This window comes from Manis pentadactyla, chromosome 4 (assembly GCF_030020395.1).
Source record: "Manis pentadactyla isolate mManPen7 chromosome 4, mManPen7.hap1, whole genome shotgun sequence".
Lineage (NCBI taxonomy): Eukaryota > Metazoa > Chordata > Mammalia > Pholidota > Manidae > Manis > Manis pentadactyla.
This window is the reverse complement of record NC_080022.1, coordinates 96,457,898-96,475,707: the sequence shown is the minus strand read 5'-3', so window position 1 is coordinate 96,475,707 and position 17,810 is coordinate 96,457,898. Positions and strand designations below refer to the sequence as shown.

The window sequence follows — 17,810 nt, the reverse complement described above, 5'->3', positions numbered from 1 at the left end:
TTTGTTCTACATGTAAGAACTTGTTTGTTATGCCTCAGAAGATTTGAGACTGACGAAAATTAGGCTTGGGGTGGATTAATGATTGTGCATTGAGCATTGACTCCCCTATACAGAATTTTATTGTGGTTAACAACCATTTGATCAATAAATATGAGAGATGCCCTCACAAAAAAAAAAAAAAAAAAGACAAAAAAAAAAAAGGACAGACTTCCAATGGTAAAATAAATAAGTAACCGGGATGTAATGTATAGCATAAGGAATATAGTCAAGATAATGTAACAGCTTGGTAGGGTGATAGCTGGAACCTCGAATTATGTATATAAATGTTCTACCACTGTGTTGTACACTTGAAACTAATGTAATGTAATACTGTGCGTCAACTACCCTTCAATAAAAAAATAATTATTAAAAAAAAAAAAAAAAAATGTGGCACAGAGATGAGAATAACAGACAAATCAATGGTGCAGAATGTGTAGTCCAAAAGTAGACCACGGTGTAGATGCAAATTTAATACATATGGTTTAAATACCTCAATAACAAAGAAATAAGTTCTTCAATAACCAACACATGGAAAAATATTTAACTTCAAGTGACCAAAGAATTGCACACTAAATGAGCAAAATACTATTTTGTGTATATCAAATTAAGCAACAACTTTTAAATTGTAATAATGCTGGTAAGATTATGGTAAAACAGGCACTCTCATCTACTACTTTCCAAAGGACTGTACCACCAGCAATTTCACTAGATGTACTAAAAACCTTAAGATGTTTATATTCTTTGATATGTTAATTCTATTTCAGATAATAAATTCTAAAGCAATAACATAAAATATGGAAAATCTTATTCATGATGGCATTATTAGCAGGAAAAAAAAACCCAGGAACCACCTAAATGCTCACAATATAGGAACAGTTTATAAATTATGGTACTTTGATATAATGGAATATTAAACAGCTATAGAAAAAGAGTTTATGATAAATCCTTATGAGAGATTCCCAGAGACACTGAAAGGATAGTTTTAAATGATGGTATGTCCATATGATGGAATACTATGCAGCCATTAAAATGACAGTTATGAGGACTTAATTATAATTATGCAAAATTAAAAATTCAGTTCCTTATTCATGCTATCTACATTTAAGTAGATAGGCACATATGCCTAACAGCTACTACACTGGGCAGGGCAGAAATAGAACATTACCATCATCACAGAAATTCTGTTGGACAGCACTGTGTCCAATAGATTGGACTTTAAAAAATTAAACTTCTAGATTTGTAAACTCATAGATACATCTTTCACTCTATAACTTACACAACTCAAAAAAATGACACAGATAAAGAAAACAAAAATCACCCCAAATCCCTTTACCCTAAACCAACCTACACCTACTCTTTGTTCTAATTCATGTCTTTTTATTCAAGTATAACCATAGATATGCTGTCCACTTTCAGAAAGTATACCTGGTAGACAATTGGGCAATACAGTGGTAAGGAGAACACACTGGGTCCCTGTACATAGTGGGAAGAGGAAAAAATAAAAACAAAAACATCAGGTAGTCATGTGTAATACAGAAATTAAAATAGATTCCTGTGATAGTGATGGTGAATGGTAGGACTATTTACAAAGTATAGTTAGGGATGGCCTCTCTATCAAAGTTACACCTCAGATCTTAGCTACAAAAAAAGACAGCCCTGTTAAAAGCCTTAAGATCATTAAGAAAGCAAGCTCTGCGTGAGGAACAGAAAAGGGGCCACTGTGTTCAGAGTAAGCGAGGAGGAGAGTGGTACGATGCAGCACCGAGAGGCCGGCAAAGGACAGAGCATGTATGGCACTGCAGGCCATGGTAAGGACCTGGATTTTCATTCCAAGGGCAATGAAAAGTCTCTGAAGGGCTGTAAGCAGGAAGTTATGGTTTCCATTTTATAAGATTTCTCTAATTGCTGTGAAAAGAATGGTTGGTAGAAAGAAGGCTCAGAGGAAATGTGATTCCAGGTCTAGGCTCAGAGATGCTCGTTCTGTGGACTATTATATGACGGTGGCAGTAGAGACTGAAATAAATAGTCGAGACATATTTTGGAGATTGAATTTAGATTTGGTGACAGATTGGTGTGAGAGCTGATGGTAGAGTAGAATAAGAAGATAATTTCTCACTTGAAAGCTGGTTGGTTGATGATATCATTTAACAAGAAGAGGAAGACCTGAAGAGGAATAAGTCTGTACAAAAGAGTTTGTTAAAAAATAAATCAAGAGGTTGATTTTGGATATGATTAATCTCAATACCTTTTAAATGTTCATATGGAAATGTCAAACAGGTTTACACATCTGAAGTTCAGCAGAAAGATCTGGCCTGAAGATATAAATTTGAGAATCACCAGCATATCAATTATATTCAAAGCAGTGGGGCTACATCAGAGAACCCAGAGAACAGAAGAGAATCTGAGATCAACTTTGAGGTAATCCAATTTTCAGAGGTCAGAGAGAAGAAAAGATTGAAAAAGCCTGGCCACTGAGACAAGCAGAAAGAAATTTGAGAGAAGAGCAAAATAATATTTTTCGCTCTCTCTGAGCAAATAAATTTTTTTAAGTCTCCAAATGGTGTATGCCCCTTCATTTCTTCGTACTTCAAACCATCAAATGAAAAGGTAAATGTAAGAAGAGTAAGGTCTGCATTATCTCATAGCAAAAGCAACAAACAGAAACTTTCATAATTTATTCTAACTCCTTAAATTACCTTGCATGAGGTAAAGCAGTAGCAGCCAAACAAAGATTCTTAAAGAGGTAACCTGAATCCACCAACTGCTGAACAATGGGAAAAAAACGACTCGAACGAGCCCCTTCCGAGTCAGAGATGTCCATGGAATTTCAGGCTTGGCTTTGGCAAATGTTGAGCCTTTAAATATACAATAAAACAGAACACGAAACATTTATATGGCACTATACTAATGCACACTTGTAACACTGCATTAAAAACAGGTGAGAGCAAAAATCAGCACATAACCTGTTCAGTTAAAAAGAATCCGCTTAGATGTTGATTAAATATAGTAACTTCTTGCCTCAATCACTAGGACAGGAGTTCAAAATAAGTGAGGATCACCTAAATGTTATAAAATATATTTTTCTTAATTACACAACAGTAAATCTTCAAGTTCATTCCTCTTGCACCTTTATGAAAATCATGTAATTTACATAGCAACACAGTACTAAAGCAAAGGGGAAAAAATGCTGAAGCCTGAAAGATGAGGGCAAAACATTACTTTTGTAAATTAAAATACATCACCATATAATGAATATACCTAAAAAGAATCTTTAGTACCACTAGGAAATAATAGAACAACATATGTAAGAAACAAACCAACTTTAGAACTCACCTCTGATTAAGTCAACATCAATTAAGTCTGGCTTTATGTGACCCATCTTTTTTGGTTTGTTTTTGAAGCCCTAGGGAAAAAAAAAAAGTAACAAAGTAAAAAAGTCCTCTGAAATACAAAAGGTAGGCTTAGGCTTCTTTTTCTCTGACTTCTTTTACTGGAGGCACTTCAATCCTAATGTTCCTTAAAGGAACTTGTCAGTATTCGTTTTAGTTTTTAGCTTTATCAAGTAATGCATGCAACATTTTTATCGTTTTTAAATATTATCAGTGCCACATCACTAATTATCAAGGAAATGCAAATTAAAACCCCAATGAGATATCACCTCACACCAGTTAGGATGGCTAACATCAAAAAGACTAGGAACAACAAATGCTGGCAAGAATACAGAGAAAGGGGAACCCTCCTACAGTGCTGGTGAGAATGTAAATTAGTTCAACCATTGTGGAAAGCAGTACAAGGTTCCTTAAAAAACTAAAAATAGAAATACCATTTGACCCAGGAATTCCACTCCTAGGAATTTACCCTGAGAAAACAAGTTATCAGATTCAAAAAGATATATGTACCCCTATGTTTATTGCAGCACTATTTACAATAGCCAAGATATGGAAGCAACCTAAGCGTCCATCAGTAAATGAATGGATAAAGAAGATGTGCTACATATACACAGTAGAACACTATTCAGCCATAAGAAGAAAACAAATCCTACCATTTGCAACAACATGGATGGAGCTAGAGGGTATTATGTTCAGTGAAATAAGCCAGGAGGAGAAAGACAAGTGCCAAATGATTTCCCTCATTTGTGGAGTGTAACAACAAAGCAAAACTGAAGGAACAAAACAGCAGCAGACTCACAGACTCCAAGAAGGAACTAGCGGTTACCAAAGGGGAGGGGTGGGGAATGGTGGGTGAGAGGGAGGGAGAAGGGGATTGAGTGGATTGAGGGGTATTATGATTAGCACACATGGTGTAGGGGGGTTTACAGGGAAGACAGTGCAGCACAGAGAAGACAAGTAGTGACTGTGGCATCTTACTACACTGATGGACAGTGACTTCAATGGGGTATGGGGGGGACTTGATAATATGGGTGAATGTAGTAACCACAATGTTTTTCATGTGGAACCTTCATAAGAGTGTATATCAATGATACCTTAATTTTTAAAAAAGCAAATAAATAAAAGTAAAAATATATATATATATTATCAGTGCCAAAAGATCTGTAAGTGAAAAATAGTAGTCCCTTAGCTCACCTCTCTCCTCCTCCCAATTTCATTCATTAAAAACAAATAATTTTCATCTTTTTTAGCTGTTTCTCTGGGCATTTACTTCTGTACTTCTAAATAATGTTTGTACTGTTTTTTAATTTATTGACTTTAGAAATCATCTGCCGACTCCTAATATAGTATCTAAGAATTGAGCTCTTATACCACTAATACCCACATCCTGACTTCCATCCCCAAAACATATATCCTCACAATAGTTATATAAATTTTTGATAAATCAATAATCAGTACAGTATGATCACTATGGAATATCATTCCCTGTAAACTATGTTCTTCCGTTTATTCTATGAGGTTAGGAAAATATTTCTCATTTTCCAAGTACTCAAATGCCAGAAAATTAATCAAAGTCTTCTCGGATTTTTCCTAAAAAATTTCTGGAAACACCCTTCCCAGAATCCTCTACTTCCTGCTCCAATAGGACTAGTTGCTCGCTGGGCCTGCTACACAGCTGTAATCTCAGGACTCCTCTTCACCATCATCCTGACACTTCCCTTCACCACTCTCTCTGCAGAACCACTACTTCCTATATCCCATGTCTTCTTGGAGAACATCCTTCAGTAGCTTCCTGAGAAAGGGGTCACAGAAGATAATTTTTTAAACTCTTGCATTTCTGAAAATGAATTCATTCTACCCTCATGCCTAATTAAAAGTCACACTAGATACAGAATTCTACATTGTTAATGATTCTCCCTCAGGAATTAAGACATCATTCCACTGTTTTTTAGCTTCCAATGTTGCTACTGCAAACTCCAAAGCCATTCTGATTCTTAATTCTTTGAACATGAAATGTTTCTTTCCTCTGAATCCCTGCTTTATTCCTGCTTTTCAGAAATTTCATAATGATGTGCGTTGATATGAGCCTCTTATCATCTGCTGTTCTGAGAATCCCTTCTATATAGAAATTTGTTTCTTTCAGTTTTGGGGAAATTTTTGTATAGTTTATTTTTTATGTTTCTTTTAACTTAAAAGACTTACTTTTCTCACCTACTTCCTACCTCCTTTGTCTTTTTTGCTCTGCTTTCTGGAAACTTCCTCAAATTCCTCATTAAATTTTTCATTTCAATTTTTTGGGTTCATTTCCTTCTATTCCCTTTCATATTGGAGGATGCTCTCCCAAACTACAGTTCTCCCCCATATAATTTTATCAGTTTTATTGAAATCAATGTTTGATGTTTACAATGTTCTAATTACACAAATATTGTTCCCAGCTAAGTAAAGTAGTAAATAATGATTATATTTTTCTTTAAAATGTTGTTTATCCTAGAATTGTAATTGCCTCATTTTTTTCTTTTTCCCCCTACTTTTATTGAGATATGATTGACAAAAATTGTACATATTTAAGGGTACAATGTGATGCTTCTATATACATATGCATTGTGAAATTATTATCACAATCAAGTTAATTAACATACCTATCTCCTCACATAGTTACCATTTTTTTGTGTGTTTTGGGAACACTTGAGATCTATTCTCTTGGCAAATTTCAAGGATACGATACAATTTTATTAACTATAGTCACCATGCTGTATATTAGATCTCTCGAGCTTATTCATCTTATAACTGAAAATTTGTACCCTTTGACCAACATCTCCCCATTTCCTCCATCCCTCAACCCCTGGTGACCATTCTATGTTCGAGTTTCTGAGTCTGATTTTTTTTAGATTCCACATGCAAGTGAAGCCATGCAGTATTCACTTTTTCCCTTTGGCTTATTTCACTTAGCATGTCCTCCAGGTTCATCCATGCCATGAATGGCAGGATTTCCTTCTAGCTTAAGGTTGAGTAATATTCTATTGTGTACATGTGTATACACACGTGTGTGTATATATACATTTACCACATTTTCTTCATCCATTCATCCATCAACAGACACAGGTTTTTCTATATCTTGGCTATGTGAATAATGAGGAAATGAACACAGGGTACAGGAATCTCTTCAAGGAAGCAATTTTATTTCCTTTGAATAAATACCCAGAAAAGGGATTGCAGGATTGTATAGTAACTCTATTTTTAATTTTTTGAGGAGCCTCCATACTGCTTTCTATAATGGCTAAGCCAATTTACATTCCCTCCAATAGTATAGTTTCCCTTTTCTCTACATTCTTGCTGCGTACTCTCTTTTAACTTTCTGATAATAGTCAGCCTGACAGATATGAGCTGATATGTCACCATGGTTTTGATTTACATTTCCCTAATGATTAGTGATGTTGAACACCTATTGGCCATTTGTATGTCTTCTTTGGAAAAATGTGTAATTGGGTCCTTTGCCAATTTTTAATTGGATTTTTAAAACTATTGAGCAGTACGAGTTCTTTGTATATTTTGGTTTTAACATTTTATCAGATATATGGTCTACAAATATTTTCTCCCACTTCGTAGATTGCCTTTTCATTTTGTTGACTGGTTCCTTTGCTGTGCAAGACCTTGTAGTTTGATGTAGTCCCACTTGCTTATTTTTGCTTTGGTGCCTATGCTTTTGGTGTCAGATCAAAAAAATTCATGCCAAGACCAATGTCAAGGAGCATATTCCTTATGTTTTCTTCTATAAATTATAGTTTCAGGTCTTACATCTAAGTCTTTAATGGATGTTGAGTTTATTTTTATGTATGGTGCAAACTTAAGGTCCAAAATAATTCTTTTGCATTAGCATACACAGTTTTCACAATATCATTTATGGAAGAGACTATCCTTCCCCTGTTGTGTATTCTCAATACCTGTGCCAAAGATTAATTGAGCTTATGTGCACAATTTTATTTCTGGGCTCTCTATTCTATCCCATTAGTCTATGTGATGTTTATGCCGGTACAACACTGTTTTGACTACTGTCACTTTGTAATATAATTTGATATCAGGAAGTGTGATGCCACCGCTTTGTTCTTCTTACTCAAGATTCCTTTAGTTATTCAGGGTCCTTTGTGGTTCCAAATCAATCTTGGGATTGTTGTATTTTTCTTTATCTGTGAAAAATCCCATTGGAATTTTGATAGAGATTGCTTTGAACTCTAGATCACTTTGATAGTACAGATATTTTAATAATATTAATTCTTCCAATCCATGAATATAAAGTATCTTTCCATGTATTTGAGTCTTCTTCAATTTCTTTCATCAGTGTTTCATAGTTTTTGGTGTACAGATCTTTCAACTCCTTGGTTAAATTTATTTCTAAATATTTTATTAATTTTGGTGCCACTGTAAATGGAATTGTTCTCTTATTTTTCAGACAGTTCATTGTTAGTGTACAGAAATTTTTATTTCCATTTGACTCTTATCGTATTTCTCCTTCAACCTAGTGGTTGTTCAATAGTGTATTAATTTCCAGATACTTTTGAATTTTCTGGTTTTCCTGCTGTTACTGATTTTTAGTTTAATACCATTGTGGTCAGAAAAGATAACTGATATGAATACAATATTCTTAAATTTATTAAGCCTTCTTTTATACTTAACATATTATCTAACCTGGAGAAGGTTCTATGTGTACTTGAGGAGAATGTGTGTTCTGTCACTGTTGGGTGGAATGTTCTGCACATGTCTGTTAGGTCCATTTGGCTTAAAGTGTAGTTCAAGACCAACATTAATTTTCTGTCTGTATGATCTATACATTGTTGAAAGTGGAGTACTGAAGCCTACTATTATTGTCTGTTTCTCCCTTTGGGTCTGTTTATATTTGCCTCATGAATTCAGAATCTCCTATGTTGAATGCATAAATATTTACAAATTGTATATCCTCTTGCTGTTTTCTCAATTTCTCTGATAGTTCATTCTAGTGTATAGAAATGCAACAGATTTTTGTATATTGATTTTGTATCCTGCAACTTTACTGAATTGGTTTATTAATTCCAGCCATTTTTTGATGGAGTTTTTAGCATTTTCTAAACATAGTAGCAGGTCATCTTCAAACAGTGACAATTTTACTTCTTCCTTTCTGATTTGGATGCCTTTTATTTATTTATTTTTGCTAATTATTCCGGCTAGGACTTCCAATAATATGTTGAATAAAAATGGTAAGAGTGGGCATCCTCTTGTTCTGGATCTTAGAGGAAAAGCTTTCACCTTTTCACCACTGAATAGGATGTTAGCTGTGGGCTGTAAAATCTTGCCATTTTCAACAACATGGATGGACATTATGCTAAGTGAAATAAGTCAGACAGAGAAGGACAAATGTCAAATGACTTCTCTTAAATGTGGAAACTGAGAAGAAAAAGAAAGAAAAAACCAAGCTCATAGATAGAAATTGGTGGTTGCTAGAAGTAGTGGGTAAGAGAAAAGGGTGAACTCAATTTTTGGGGGGAGAGTTAAATATGAATAAAAATTAAAATAATAATAAGGAAATACTGGTCTTAACACATTTGACGAGATTAACTTAACAGATATACACAGAATATTCCATCAAAAAAGTAATAGAATATATATTCTTCCCAAAGGAACATGAAATATTCTCCAGGATAGACCATAACTTAGCCACAAAACAAGTCTTAATAAATTTAAGATGACTGAAATCATAGCAAGTGTCCTTTTTTACCACCATGGTATGAAACTAGGAATCAAGTACAAGAGGAAAAATGGAAATTCATAAATATGTGGAGATTAAGTAACTTGCTACTGAACAATCAGTAAGTCAAAAGAAGAAATCAAGAGAAAAAAACACCTTGAGAAAAATGAAAATGAAAATACAACATACTAAAACATAGGATGCAGCAAAAGCAAGGCTAAGAGGTAAGTTCATAGTAATAAATGATCACCTTGAAAAACAAAGATCTCAAACAACACTCAAATGTACCCCTCAAGGAACTAGAATAAGAACAAACTAAGCCCAAAGTTAGTAGAAGGAAGGAAATAACAAAGAGCAGAGCAGAAGTAACTAAAATAGAGATAAAAAAGACAACAGAAAAGATCAGCAAAACTAAGAGCTGAATTTTTGAAAAGTTAAACAAAATAGACAAAACCTTAACCAGACTGAGAGAAGAGAGGACTCAAATAAATAAAATTGGAATTGAAAGAGAAGTTACAACTGGTAACACAGAAATACAAAGGATAAGAGATTACTATGAACAATTATATACCAACAAATTGGACAACCTAGAAGAAATGGATAACTCTTAGAAGCATACAATCTACCAAGACTGAACCATGAAGAAATTAAAAATCTGAACAGATTGATTATTAGTAAGATGGAGTAAATAAGTAATCAAAAACCTCCCAATAAAAGTTCAGAACTAGATGGCTTCACTGGTGAACTCTACCAAACATTCAAAGAATAATTAATACCAATTCTTCTCAAACTGTTCTAAAAAACAGAAGAGGATAAGAGAGAACACTCCCAAACTCATTTTCCAAGGCGAGCATTACCCTGATACTAAAACCAGACAAGAACACTACAAAAAAAGAAATTACAGGGCAATGTCCCTGATGGATATAGATGCAAAAATTCTAAAAAAAAACCCAACAAACTAAATTCAACAATACATAGAAAAGATCACACACCACGATCAAGTGGGATTTATTCCAGGGATGAAAGTGTGGTTCAACACTTGCACATCAATGTGATACACATTAACAAAATGAAAGATAAAAATTATATCATCTCAATAGATGCAGAAAAAGCAGTTGATGAAATTCAACATCCATTTATGATTAAAAAAACACTCAAAAAACAGTGGATTTAGAGTGAACATACATAAACAATGATAAAAGTCACACATGACAAGCTTCATTTTTTTCATTCACTTAATTTTCTACATATCTACTAATAATTCATCTTGAAACTCCCTGTATTACAAATCTGTTCCCAATGTGCTCAAACAACAAATACTGGTTTCTTTTTTCTCCCTTGAAGGGTATCTATACCATAGTTTTCTGTACTCCTGTTCCAATCTGGTCTGGTTGTTTTCTAGGATTGATATAAACTGTCATCCTGGGACATCTCTTAATGACCCTAAAATTCCCTTTTATACATAAAATTCCTTTTTATCTATAAAATTCCCCCTCTCTGCGTTAGCTATCCTATTTCCTGATACTACAGATTCCTCTTTTTTGGTTTACTCATGCATCATAATACAGTATGTCTTCCCATGCTTTCTGAGACAGGGGACATAGGTAATACTGTTTTGGGGACTTTGAAGGTCTGAAAACATCTTCATCTATCTTTATATTTGGTTAATAGTGAGGGAGGGCATAAAGTTTTAGGTTCAAAGTCATTTTCTCTGAGAAATTTGAAGATTTCATTGTCTTCTAGCTTCCACATGAGCTAAAAGTTGCTGCTGAGAGGCTCAATGTCATTCTAACTTTCAATTTTGTATATGATCTATTTTTATCCTTCTCTCTACTCCCTGCTTCACTTCCCTTTACTCCCTTCTGACTCCAAGCTTGAATCCCAAATATTCTTGTGGTATTATGGTTTATAATAAATATTAAATTGGTCTCTGTCCCCAGTTCCTGACACAGGGCTCCTGAAACCCTTAGAATTTCCTGGGTGATAGGCATGTCTTTGTTTCTAATGAAGTGACTCTGGGAGGGCTCCTGGACGGATTTCAGATGAGGGCTGGTCACCAGAAACAACAAAAACCATGATTAGCAGCTTGGAATTTTCAGCCCTACCCCCCATTCTCTTGTGAAAGAAGAAGGGCTAAAAACTGAGTTATGATGGGTCATGCATACATTAAAATCCCAATACCGCTCAGAGTTTCCAGGTTGACAAACACATCCACAGCAGGAGGATGACACATCACAGCTCCACAGGCATAGAAGCCCCTGTGCTCTGGACCCTCCCCGGCTTTGCCCTACATATCTCTTCATTAGGCTGTTCACCTGTATACTTTATCATATCCTTTAACAAACTGGTAAATGTAAGTGTTAGACTGAGGGAGTTAACTTGTTTGCTACTGGCATTCCCTCTTAGATATTTAACATTGTTACTTTCTTTACATTCACTTTCCAACTTTCAAAATTGTGTCAATAGCTCTCACTTAGCTATAGTCTTCACTCCTAGAATTTTAATCCTTGTGGACTGATATCTTTTTCCTCTTTGTTGTAATTTTAGAGAGATTTCAGAAGAGATCAGATGGAGATAAATGCACATATTCAAACTGTTACCTTTAATAGTCTCATCTGTTATGTACCCTCCATCTGGCTTAAGAAATAAATAAAACATTACAAAAACAGCTGAAGTCACCTCTCTGCTTATGATCGGCCTTTTAAATTTTTCTAGCTATAAAATCATGTCAATTTTCAAAAACTGGTTTCTGTTACTGTACTAACTAGAAAAAAAATCGAAGAAAAATATTTTAAAAGATAGTACTAGAATGTTTTCCTCATCTTAGCAAATATATCTCAGTCAGCATGTTAAATAGTACTAATAGAGGCCATTCTTGTTTTATTCTTTTTAAGAGGTACTAAGTTGAGCTTTATTGAAAATAACATTAGACCTTAGATTTAATATATTCTCTCAATGAAGAAATTTTAGAAGACAATTTTCATTAGGAATATGTATGACTTTCTTATGTACTATATTATGAATGCTATTTTTTTCTATTGTGATTTAAGAAAATAGCTATATTGTAATGTAACTTACATACTATAAAACTCACACATTTTTAGGTGTACAATTTTAGTAATTAATTAATCTAGGGGACTTTTAATAAATTTGTAAAGTTTTGCAACCACCATCACAATTAAACTTTAGGACATTTCCATCACCTCAAAAACAAGAATGGCAGTAAATCTCTGTTCCTATACCCTAGCCAGAGGCAATCATTGATCTACTTTCTACTTCCATAGATCTGCCTTTTCTAGAAGTTTCATATAAACTGACTTATACAATATAGTCTTTCATTATATATCTTTCTGGCCTCTTTCACTTAGCTTAACTTTTTTGAGGTTTATCCATGTTGTAGAATATATTGACAAATTTTATTACTGAGTCATTCTCCACTGTATGGATATAACACATTTGTTTATTCACCTACCAGTTGATAAACATTTGAACTTTTTTCCACTTTTTAGGCTATTATGACTAGTATTGCTATGAACACTTGTATGTGCTCATGTTTTTTTTTTAACTTTTTTATTTTGATATCATTAATGTCCAATTACTTGAACATTATGGTTACTAGACTCCCCCCATTATGAAGCACTCCCCACATACCCCATTACAGTCACTGTCCATCAGCGTAGTAAGATGCTATCCAATCATTACTTGTCTACTCTGTATTACTGCCTTTCCCGTGACCCCCCCTACATTATGTGTGCTGATAGCAATGCCCCATTTTCGCCCTTATCCCTCCCTTCCCAACCACCCTCCCCAGTCCCTTTCCCCTTGGTAACTGTTAGTTCATTCTTGGGTTCTGTAGGTCTGCTGCTGCTTTGTTCCTACAGTTTTTTCTTTATTCTCACACTCCACAGATAAGTGAAACTTGTCTTTCTTTGCCTGGCTTATTTCACTGAGCATAATACCCTCTAGCTCCATCCATGTTGTTGCAAATGGTAGGAATTGTTTTCTTCTTATGGCTGAATAATACTCCATTGTGTATATCTACCACATCTTCTTTATCCATTCATCTACTGATGGACATTTAGGTTGCTTCCAATTCTTGGTTATTGTAAATACTGCTGTGATAAACATAGGGGTGCATATGTCTTTTTCAAACTGGGCTGCTGCATTCTTAGGGTAAATTCCTAGAAGTGGACTTCCTGGGTCAAATGGTATTTCTATTTTGAGCTTTTTGAGGAACCTCCATACTGCTTTCCACAATGGTTGAACTAGTTTACATTCCCACCAGCGGTGTAGGAGGGTTCCCCTTTCTCCACATCCTCACCAACGTTTGTTGTTTGTCTTTTGGATGTTAGCCATCCTAACTGGTGTGAGGTGATATTTTGCATTTCTCTGATGATTAGCGATGTGGAGCATCTTTTCATGTACCTGTTGGCCATCTGAATTTCTTCTTCGGAGAAGTTTCTGTTCAGTTCCTCTGCCCATTTTTTAATTGGCTTATGTACTTGTTTGTTGAGGTGCATGAGCTATTTATATAATTTGGATGTCAACCCCTTATGAGATATGTCATTTATGAATATATTCCCCCATACTGTAGGATGTCTTTTTGTTCTACTGATGGTATCCTTTGCTGTACAGAAGCTTTTTAGTTTGATATAGTCCTTCTTGTTCATTTTTGCTTCTGTTTCTCTTGCCCAGGGAGATATGTTCATAAAGAAGTTGCTCATGTTTATGTCCAAGAGACTTTTGCCTGTATTTTTTTCTAAGAGTTTTATGGTTTAATGACTTACATTCAGGTCTTTGATCCCTTTTGAGTTTACTTTTGTGTACAGGGTTAGACAATAATCCAGTTTCATTCTCTTACATGTAACTGTCCAGTTTTGCCAACACCAGCGATTGAAGAGGCTGTCATTTCCCCATTGTATATGCATGGCTCCTTTATCGTATATTAATTGACCATATATGCTTGAGTTTCTATCTGCAATCTCTATTGTGTTCCACTGGTCTATGGGTCTGTTCTTCTGCCAGTACCAAATTGTCTTGATTACTGTGGCTTTGTAGTAGAGCTTGAAGTCAGGGAACATAATTCTGCCTGCTTTATTCTTCCTTCTCAGGATTGCTTTGGCTATTCAGGGTCTTTTGTCATTCCATATGAATTTTAGAACCATTTGCTCTAGTTCATTGAAGGATGCTGTAGGTATTTTGATAGGGATTGCACTGAATCTGTAGATTGCTTTAGGCAGGATGGCCATTTTGACAATATTAATTCTTCCCAGCCAAGAGCACAGGATGAATTTCCATTTATTAGTGTACTCTTTAATTCCTCTTAAGAGTGTCCCATAGTTTTCAGGGTATAGGTCTTTCACTTCCTTGGTTAGGTTTATTCCTAATATTTTATTCTTTTTGATGTAATTGTGAATGGAATTGTTTTCCTGATTTCTCTTTCTGCTAGTTCATCATTAGTGTATAGGAATGCAACAGGTTTCTGTGTATTACTTTTGTATCCTGCAACTTTGCTGAATTCAGATATAAGATCTAGTAGTTTTGGAGTGGATTACTGGAGGGTTTTTTATATACAATATCTGCAAACAGGGACAGTTTGACTTCTTCCTTGCCTATCTGGATGCCTTTTATTTCTTTGTGTTGTCTGATTGCTATGGCTAGGACCTCCAGAACTATGTTGAATAAAAGTAGGCAGAGTTTGCATCCTTGTCTTGTTTCCGATCTTAAAGGAAATGCTTTCAGCTTCTCATTGTTAAGTATAATGTTGGCTGTGGATTTGTTATATATGACCTGTATTATGTTGAGGTACTAGCCCTCTATACACATTTTGTTGAGTTTTTATCATGAATGGATGTTGAATTTTGTCAAATGCTTTTTCAGCATCTTTGGAGATGATCATGTGGTTTTTGTCCTTTTTGTTGATGTAGTGGATGATGTTAACAGATTTTCAAATGCTGTACCATCCTTGTATCCCTTGCATAAATCCTACTTGATCATGATGGATGATCCTTTTGATGTATTTTTGAACTTGGTTTGCTAATATTTTGTTGAGTATTTTTGCATCTATGTTCATCAGGGATATTGGTCTGTAATTTTCTTCTTTTGTTGTGTCTTTGCCTGGTTTTCATATTAGAGTGATGTTGGCCTCGTAGAATTGAGTTTGGGAGTATTCCCTCGTCTTCTACTTTTTGGAAAACTTTAAGGAGGATGGGTATTAGGTCTTCACTAAATGTGTGATAAAATTCAGCAGTGAAACCATCTGGTCCAGGAGTTTTATTCTTAAGTAGTTTTTTGATTACCAATTCAATTTCTTTGCTGGTAATTGGTCTATTCAAATTTTCTGTTTATTTTTGGGTCAGCCTTGGAAGGTTGTATTTTTCTAGAAAGTTGTCCATTTCTTCTGCATTATCCAGTTTGTTACCATATAATTTTTCATAGTATTCTCTCATAATTCTTTGTATTTCTGTGATGTCTGTAGTGATTTTTCCTTTCTCATTTCTGATTCTGTTTACATGTGTAGACTCTCTTTTTTTCTTGGTAAGTTTGGCTAGGGGGTTATCTATTTTGTTTATTTTCTTAAAGAACCAGCTTCTGCTTTCATTAATTCTTTCTATTTTTTATTCTTCTCAATTTTATTTATTTTTGGTTTAATCTTTATTATGTCCCTTCTATTGACTTTGGGCCCCATTTGTTCTTCCTTTTCTAGTCTCATTAATTGTGAGTTTAGACTTTCATTTGAGATTGTTCTTCTTTCCTGAGGTAGGCCTGTATTGCAATATATTTCCCTCTTAGCACGGCTTTCGCTGTGTCACACAGATTTTGTGTTGTTGAATCATTGTTGTCATTTGTCTCCATATACTGCTTGATCTCTGTTTTTATTTGGTCATTGATCCATTGACTATTTAGGAGTATGTTATTAAGCCTCCATGTGTTTGTAGGCCTTTCCGTTTTCTTTGTGTAATTTATTTCTAGTTTCATACCTTTGTGATCTGAGAAGCTGGTTGGTAGAATTTCAATCTTTTTGAATTTACTGAGGTTCTTTTTGTGGTCTAGTATATGACCCATTCTTGAAAATGTTCCATGTGCACTTGAGAAGAATGTGTATCCTGTTGCTTTTGGGTGCAGTGTTCTGTAGATGTCTGTTAGGTCCATCTGTTCTAATATGTTGTTCAGTGCCTCTGTCTCTTTACTTATTTTCTGTCCAGTTGATCTGTCCTTTGGAGTGAGTGGAGGGTTAAGTCTTAAATTGCACTGCATTCTATTTCCCCCTTTAATTCTGTTAGTATTTGTTTCACATATGTAGGTGTTCCTGTGTTGGGTGCATAGATATTTACAACAGTTATATCCTCTTGTTGGACTGACCCCTTTATCATTATGTAATGTCCTTCTTTGTCTTTTGTGACTTTCTTATTTTGAAGTCTATTTTGTCTGATACAAGTAGTGCAACTCCTGCTTTTTCCTCCCTGTTAGTTGCATGAAATATCTTTTTCTATCCCTTTACTTCAGTCTGTGTATGTCTTTGGGTTTAAAGTGAGTCTCTTGTAGGCAGCATATAGACGGGTCTTGTTTTTTAATCCATTTAGTGACTCTGTGTCTTTTGATTGGTGCATTCAGAGCATTTACAGTTAGGGTGATTATTGATAGGTATGTACTTATTGCCACTGCAGGCTTTACACTCATGGTTACCAAAGGTTCAAGGGTAATTCCCTTAATATCTAACAGTCTAATTTAACTCACTTTGTGTGGTATTACAAACACAACGTAAAGGTTCTCTTTTTTTTTTTTTTCTTCCTCCTCCATTCTATGTTATGAGTTATATTCTGTACTCTTTGTCTATCCCTTGGGTGACATCTATTTAGTCTTAGGGACACTTCCGTCTACAGGAGTCCCTCCAAAATGCACTTTTGAGGTGATTTGTGGGAGGTAAATTCTCTCAATTTTTTCTTATCTGAAAATTGTTTAATCCCTCCTTCAAATTTAAATGATAACCTTGCCGGGTATAGTATTCTTGGTTCATGGCCCTTCTGCTTCATTGCATTAAATATATCTTGCCACTGACTTCTGGCCTGTAAGGTTTCTGTTGAGAAGTCTGATGATAACCTGATAGGTTTTCCTTTATATGTGATCTTTTTTCTCTCTCTCTAGCTGCTTTTAAAAGTCTGCCTTTATCCTTGATATTTGCCATTTTAATTCGTACATGTCTTGACGTTGTCTTCCTTGGGTCCCTTGTGTTGGGAGATCTGTGCACCTCCATTCCATGGCTTGAGAAACTATCTCCTTCCCCAGATTGGGGAATTTTTTAGCAATTATTCCCTAATCTGGGGGACACTTTCTATCCCTTTTTCTCTCTTCTTCTTCTTCTGGTACCCCTATAATATGAATATTGTTCTGTCTGGATTCATCACACAATTCTCTCAATATTCTTTTATTCTTAGAATTCTTTTTTTTTCCTCTTTGTGCCTCAGCTTCTTTTTATTCCTCTTCTCTAATTTCTATTCTATTTACCATCTCTTCTACTACATTTAATCTGCTTTTAAATCCCTCCATTCTATCTTTCATTTCAGATTGAATCTCCAACTTAAATTCGTTCCTGAGTTCTTGAATATTTTTCTGTCCCTCCATAAGCATGTTTATGATTTTTATTTTGAACTCTTTCAGGCAGATTG

The 17,810-nt window shown here is 34.8% G+C and overlaps 1 protein-coding gene across 6 annotated transcripts in view; it reads right to left on the bottom strand.

Moving 5' to 3' along the window:
• The window catches only part of PHTF1 (putative homeodomain transcription factor 1), a 56,974-nt gene that overhangs the window by 31,728 nt on the left and 7,436 nt on the right, over positions 1–17,810 (bottom strand). For 5 of the 6 annotated variants that reach the window (XM_057500525.1, XM_036923405.2, XM_036923406.2 and 2 more), the window contains exons 4-5: positions 3,373–3,442; positions 2,736–2,894 (exon numbers count right to left, since the gene is read on the bottom strand). In XM_057500525.1, the coding sequence (XP_057356508.1) occupies positions 2,736–2,894; positions 3,373–3,442 (229 nt within the window). Of the gene's footprint in view, positions 1–2,735; positions 2,895–3,372; positions 3,443–17,810 lie in introns of those variants that run through there. The other variant, XM_036923407.2, reaches the window with a different exon arrangement.